We start from the raw sequence: 6,541 nt of genomic DNA on the forward strand, positions 1-6,541 counted from the left end.
GTGCAATTGGAGAACTTGATTGCAGGGTGGCATTTGTGAAAGATCAACACCATCTGAACTAGAAAGAATGCTCTTTTTGCCCTTAAAACTCTGCCTTACTTTATTATATCTGAGCTTATCAACAGAGTTGTAAGTGTCTTTTCCATATAGAGTGCACACAAAAGCTTCCAATTTAGACTGGTCAGTTGGGCATACTTCTTGTGCTGTTCCAAGCCTGGCAAAGACATCGATTAGAGACTGATCCTTCATAAGAGTTTTCAGTGGCCTTACTTTTCCCTTTCCTGCAAAACAGCTTGTTGTGTCACAGCCAGTAAAAGCGTGGAGGCCAAGAATTGCTTCTCTTAAACATGAAGACATTGATGATGCTAGACTTGACATATCTATTTGGCGTCGACTGTTTCGTGTTCCAGTGTCAAAAATGAGAGTTTTATTAATCTTGTCAGCAAATGACTGAAGGAGGAGAAAGATGCCTGTATCAGGGGATTTGATAATTATTCTTTTTATAGCGTCCTGATTTGAAATATATGAACAATGGAGAATTATTCGAGTATCTGCTTCCTCTTGTGAAGAAAACAGATCTTGAATTGGTCTTGAAATCACTGATCTTCCATCTTCACTTGTGATAAATTTGCACCTATTTTCACATACATAAAAAAATGTCTCTGTCTAAGTCGGGGGCATAAAGATCCTTTTGAATTTCCGAGAGAAGAAAATTGGTCAGTGTCTTCTTATTTGCATCACTTTCATTTTTACTTCTTTGGTTTTACTTTTGACCGTGACAACATTTGCGGCAGAGGCAAAAGTTTTAATTCCTGATTTTGGTAGGGGATGTTTGAACGCAACAGATTTATCTTTTAGTCTTGTGTCAACAAAGCTCTCGAATCTTTCCTTTTCATATTTATCTACTTTCATTAGGTCATTTGTAACATCTTCTGACACTTTCTTCCCAGATGACAAGCAAACCAATGTATCAGCACTCAATTCAAAAGGGTTGGTGAATGCTGAAAATGCCCTTACAGTACTCCTAACACGTTTCTCACTCAGCTGCCTTTCTGAAACATTCATGTCTTTGTGACTATCAAGTGACTTTGAATCCATGTTGGTAATCTTTTGCAAAGCCGAAACATACTGAGATCTATTGTGACGTGTCACACACCACCTGTAATATGTGGGAAGGCTTCTGCTAAACCCAACTATGCCTCCTCTTGTTTTTGCATCCTTGTTTATGGTTTGTTCTATCGTCATATCAATAGTACATCTTCCAGCAGGTACATATGACCTGGACACACTGAATCCTTTGTTTTTAATCAAACATTTTGCCTCGTCTGGTAGATTGAGAAGCCTTACATAATACAGACTGAGGTATTTTGCATAATTCTGGTTATTCATGCAAAACAGGAGGGGCACAGCTTCTGCAAGGATGAGACATGCATGTCAAAGTTGTTGGTTCTTGTTGCCACTGAAAAGTGGAATACATTCCATACCTTTTCCATGTAGTCAAACCAAAACTTTGCTGTATTTCCATATTTTCCACACTTTACTTGTTCCTTGAAAAAGTCATATTGTGCAAAAAGAAGGTTAAAATTTTCCGATCTGACAGCATTGTCAAATGCACCATGGCATACATTAGATTCAAGGCTTTTTATTTCCGATGTTAGTTCTACAACCAATTGATTTGAACATGTTTGAACAAAAGAGGTAAAAAGCAATCTTTCCAGAGCCTCTACCATACACGCATGAATCCTCATTGCTCGATTGTAATGTCTACCCAGTGTGTCTACGTTTTAAAACACTGTCCAAAGAACCACTTGCACAAAATTTCTATCTATGACGACGTATACATCTGTAATAAATATGTATGTTGCTGAACACTTGGAATACATTTCAATCAATTGTGTCCTATCTCTCTCACACACATTCAAGTAAAAGTTGAAAACACTGTTGAATTCCCGTTCATTGTGAGGGGGCTATGCCTTTATATATATATATATATATATATATATATATATATATATATATATATATATATATATATATATATATATATTTATATACAAACCATACATAACTGCTTCAGCAATTAATATTAAGAGGTATTCGTGAAATAAATATAAGTTTCTTAATGGTTGAGGTATGCACAGTCGATTGAAGAGACTAAATATTTGTAAACAACAGGTAAACAGCAGCCATTTTGTATCGCACAAATTGCACGTGATTCAGTATCGATACCAAGTTACTAGCATAGTATCGAGTGAAGAAATTAACTAAACCAAAGGAAAGGATAAAACCATGGGGAATTATATTCTGTATTTATATTATTTGCCTGGAAATACTTTGATTATACCACAAAGCCAAGGTTTCAAAAAATATTCTAATTGTACTAAATCTTCCGAGTCCCTCACTTAACCTACCAAGGCAACACTGGATATTAACTGTCGGCTCCATGCCCAATTTTGATAACACTCTTTTTTACAATAACAGAAGATCAAATTCAACAATAAACAAGTTGAAATAACTTGCCAATGCTATCAAACTGGGTTTAGATAGTATTCATTATACTTTTGAGAAAACTGCTGTTGAAGTTTGTTTTTTCTTATGTAAGCCATGTAAATTAATAAAATAAAATGCTCATAAAACATAAACTTGATTATTTTTATAACTAAAAATGACTGGGAATGATTTTGTCAATACTGTGCATTGCTTATGACCTAAAAAAAAAAAAAAAATTCAAAATTTTTAAAAAATTCTGCACTCAATGACCTTCAAAGGGCCATAACTCGGGCAGGCGACACTGGATTTTTGCATAACAAGTGGATTTAGGATCGGGCTAAGATATACTTCAATCTGGTATAGGTTTAAAATTTCCCCCAGGGGGGGGGGGGGGAGGGTTTCGAACCGTGGCCCATCGACTATAAATGTTATGGCGGCTGTTCCTGCCCAGGAGAAGAGAAGCAGAATCTATTGATAGTTTTAATTCATTGTTAAAGCACTACCTTTTTACTGTTACAACTTCATGATATTATTATTATTATTATTATTATTATTATTATTATTATTATTATTATTATTATTATTATTATTATTATTATATTATTATTATTATTATTATTATTATTATTATCATTATTACTATTATTATCATCATTATTATTATTATTATTTTTGTCATTATTATTATTATTATTATTATTATTATTATTATTATTATTATTATTATTATTATTATTATTATTATTATTCTAATGTATTATTATTATTATTATTATTATTATTATTATTAGTAGTAGTAGTAGTAGTAGTAGTAGTAGTAGTACTATTATTATCATTATTACTTCTATAACATTTTATGTCACTAGAGGCTGGAATAGCCGAGGTTCAAACCCAAGACGCTTTCCTCAACTCCTATCGCGCTTACAATGGCCCATCTGACGGAATACAAGGTGTTCCTTTAGAAGCTATGCAGCAACGACCACGAGCTGTGAGTAACCGGGGTTGTCGTCGTCGTCGTCATCATCATCATCATCATCATCATCTTCATCAACATCATCATCATCATCATCATCATCATCATCATCATCATCATCATCATCATCATCATCATCATCATCATCAACAACAACAACAATAACAACAACATCATCAACATAATCGGCATAAAAAACATCACCAGATTGATGTAATAGACTGTGAGAAATGGACACCCTCCCATAACATATATACATATACATGCCTACCATTCCAGACCACCCCATCACAAGACACCAACACAACGATAATAATGTATTCCTATTGTACAATGATAATAATGTATCCATAATGTTCAGGGCAACAAGACACCAACACAACGATAATAATGTATTCCTATTGTACAATGATAATAATGTATCCATACTGTTCAGGGCAACAAGACACCAACACAACGATAATAATGTATCCATACTGTTCATGACAACAAGACACCAACACAACGATAATAATGTATCCATACTGTTCAGGACATGAAGACACCAACACAACGATAACAATGTATCCATACTATTCAGGACAACAAGACACCAACACAACGATAATAATGTATCCATACTATTCTGGACAACAACAAAACACCAACACAACGATAATAATGTATCCATATTGTTCATGACAACGAAACACCAACACAACGATAATAATGTATCCATACTGTTCAGGACAACAAGACACCAACACAACGATAATAATGTATCCATACTGTTCAAGACAACAAGACACCAACACAACGATAATAATGTATCCATACTGTTCAGGACAACAAGACACCAACACAACGATAATAATGTATCCATACTGTTCAAGACAACAAGATACCAACACAACGATAATAATGAATCCATGCTGTTCAGGACAACAAGACACCAACACAACGATAATAATGTATCCATACTATTCAGGACAACAAGACATCAACACAACGATAATAATGTATCCATACTGTTCAAGACAACAAGATACCAACACAACGATAATAATGTATCCATACTGTTCATGACAACAACAAGACACCAACACAACGATAATAATAATAATGTATCCATACTGTTCAAGACAAACACCAATAAAACGATAAAGTTGAAACCATACTGTTCCATGATACGATGATAATGTGTCTTCCCAGTTTCAGGCCACCTTACCACAAGACACAAACACAACGATAATAATAGTATATTGTCCCACCAAAAGGCACCAAAACAACAAGATGTGCCCATACTGCTCCAGACAATAACAAGACATCAAAACAACAACAATAATGTATCTTCTCTGTTTCAGGCTACCCCACCACAAGACACCAACACAACAGCATCTGACGATAGTTTCCTCCATTACCGTCCCAGTTCCAGTCGTATTTTCGCCATCATTGCAGCCTTCCTATGTTTTTGTCCTGTTGGGGTCGCTGCTCTTGTCTACTCATTTCGGGTAAGTATGTCTGAAAGTCAGATTGGATGATTGACGGTGAAGGTGATAGTAAAGGTGACAACACTAAATTATGTCGACGACGATAAAACATTTTCTTAGAATTGTTCAGGTCTGATTCTGTTCTCGTAAAGGACATGTCAATATATTATGTAAATATATATAGAGTATCAAATTTATTTGCAAAGCATTTACATTAAGATTCCTTTGTCGTTTTAATACTACAAGAGCTTGCTGATGTTTTAATCAGATTTTTATTAGCAGGCAAATATATCTTTTTTTCAAAGTTGTTTATTTGTTGTTGTTGTTTTTAATGTATAAAGGATGTATATATAATATGTATTTTTACTCAATAATCAACGATTAATTCAATTCAGTGCAATTCCTATTAAGACACACACAAAATAAAAAAAGAAAAAAAAAATTTAAAAAAATAAGAAAAATTAACCTAGAAGGTGCCTACCAGACCACTAGTGTTTGATAAAATAAAAAGGTTTCTTGCAATATGCTGGGAAATATTTTAAAACCATAGCAAGGTCCACGGAGTAATAAAAAATAGCAAATTTTTGTATTCATCCACCAGTAAGACGCATCAAGCAATAGAAACTGTCCAAATGTTTCTATTCATCCACCATTATGAGGCATCAAGCAATAGAAAATACCCAAATTAGGCCTAATATCAGTATGACGTTTCAAGCAATAGAAATGCCCAATTTTTATATTCATCTACCAGTATGACGTATTTTGATTTTCCACCGTTTCTTATTCATTCAGGCCCAGTTTGCCAAGCGAGAGGGTAAATTCGCCAAGGCCGCGATGCTGGGCAAGTCTGCGAGAGATTTGGCTGTGGCTTCCATCATTCTTGGAACATCCCTGGCACTGTTTGGTCTTCTCATACTTATCATTGCCTTCCTGCCTGGGGTCAAAGACTGACCAGTCACATACCATTCACCATTCCCACTCGACATGAATGGGTTACTTGGACCTAACATATATACTGTATACATGAATAAATGAATAATAAACATTGGGAAACGTTTGTATGGTTTAAGAAAATTAATTATAAATGAGACAACTACGAGCAAGATATAATCTAGATATAATCATAAATATGTAAATTCTCTCTATCTCTCTCTCTTTCTCTTTCATTCATTCATTCTCTCTCTCTCTCTCTCTCTCTCTCTCTCTCTCTCTCTCTCTCTCTCTCTCTCTCTTTCATTCATTCATTATCACTCCACCTCTCTCTAATAGTATTAGCATGCATCTTTACCATTATCATCTAATAGATTATAATGATATTTACCCATTTTCCCAAATACGTTCCGCTTCTGGAACAACCGACCTGCTGCTGATACAGTACTCGCTGGATTCCATCATCATCATCATCATCATCATCATCATCATCATCATCATCATCATCATCATCATTATTATTATTATTATTATTATTATTATTATTATTATTGTTATTATTATTATTATTATTATTATTATTATTATTATTATTATTATTATTATTATTATCATCATTATTATTATAGTTGTTATTATTATTATTATTATTATTATTATTATTATTATTATTATTATT

General features: G+C 33.8%; 1 protein-coding gene across 2 annotated transcripts in view; it reads left to right on the forward strand.

Annotated features, from left to right (window-relative positions):
- LOC144978360 (uncharacterized) overlaps window positions 1-5,989 on the forward strand; it is a 10,676-nt gene extending 4,687 nt beyond the window's left edge. For both annotated transcript variants that reach the window (XM_078924289.1, XM_078924290.1), the window contains exons 3-5: window positions 3,357-3,478; window positions 4,807-4,953; window positions 5,725-5,989. In XM_078924289.1, coding sequence (XP_078780415.1) covers window positions 3,357-3,478; window positions 4,807-4,953; window positions 5,725-5,883 — 428 coding nt within the window. In that variant the 3' untranslated portion in view covers window positions 5,884-5,989. The remainder of the gene's footprint in view (window positions 1-3,356; window positions 3,479-4,806; window positions 4,954-5,724) is intronic.
- Window positions 5,990-6,541: the final 552 nt, after the last annotated feature.

This window comes from Berghia stephanieae, chromosome 8, assembly GCF_034508935.2.
Source record: "Berghia stephanieae isolate SIO BIC M18660-M18661 chromosome 8, UCSD_Bste_1.3, whole genome shotgun sequence".
NCBI lineage: Eukaryota > Metazoa > Mollusca > Gastropoda > Nudibranchia > Aeolidiidae > Berghia > Berghia stephanieae.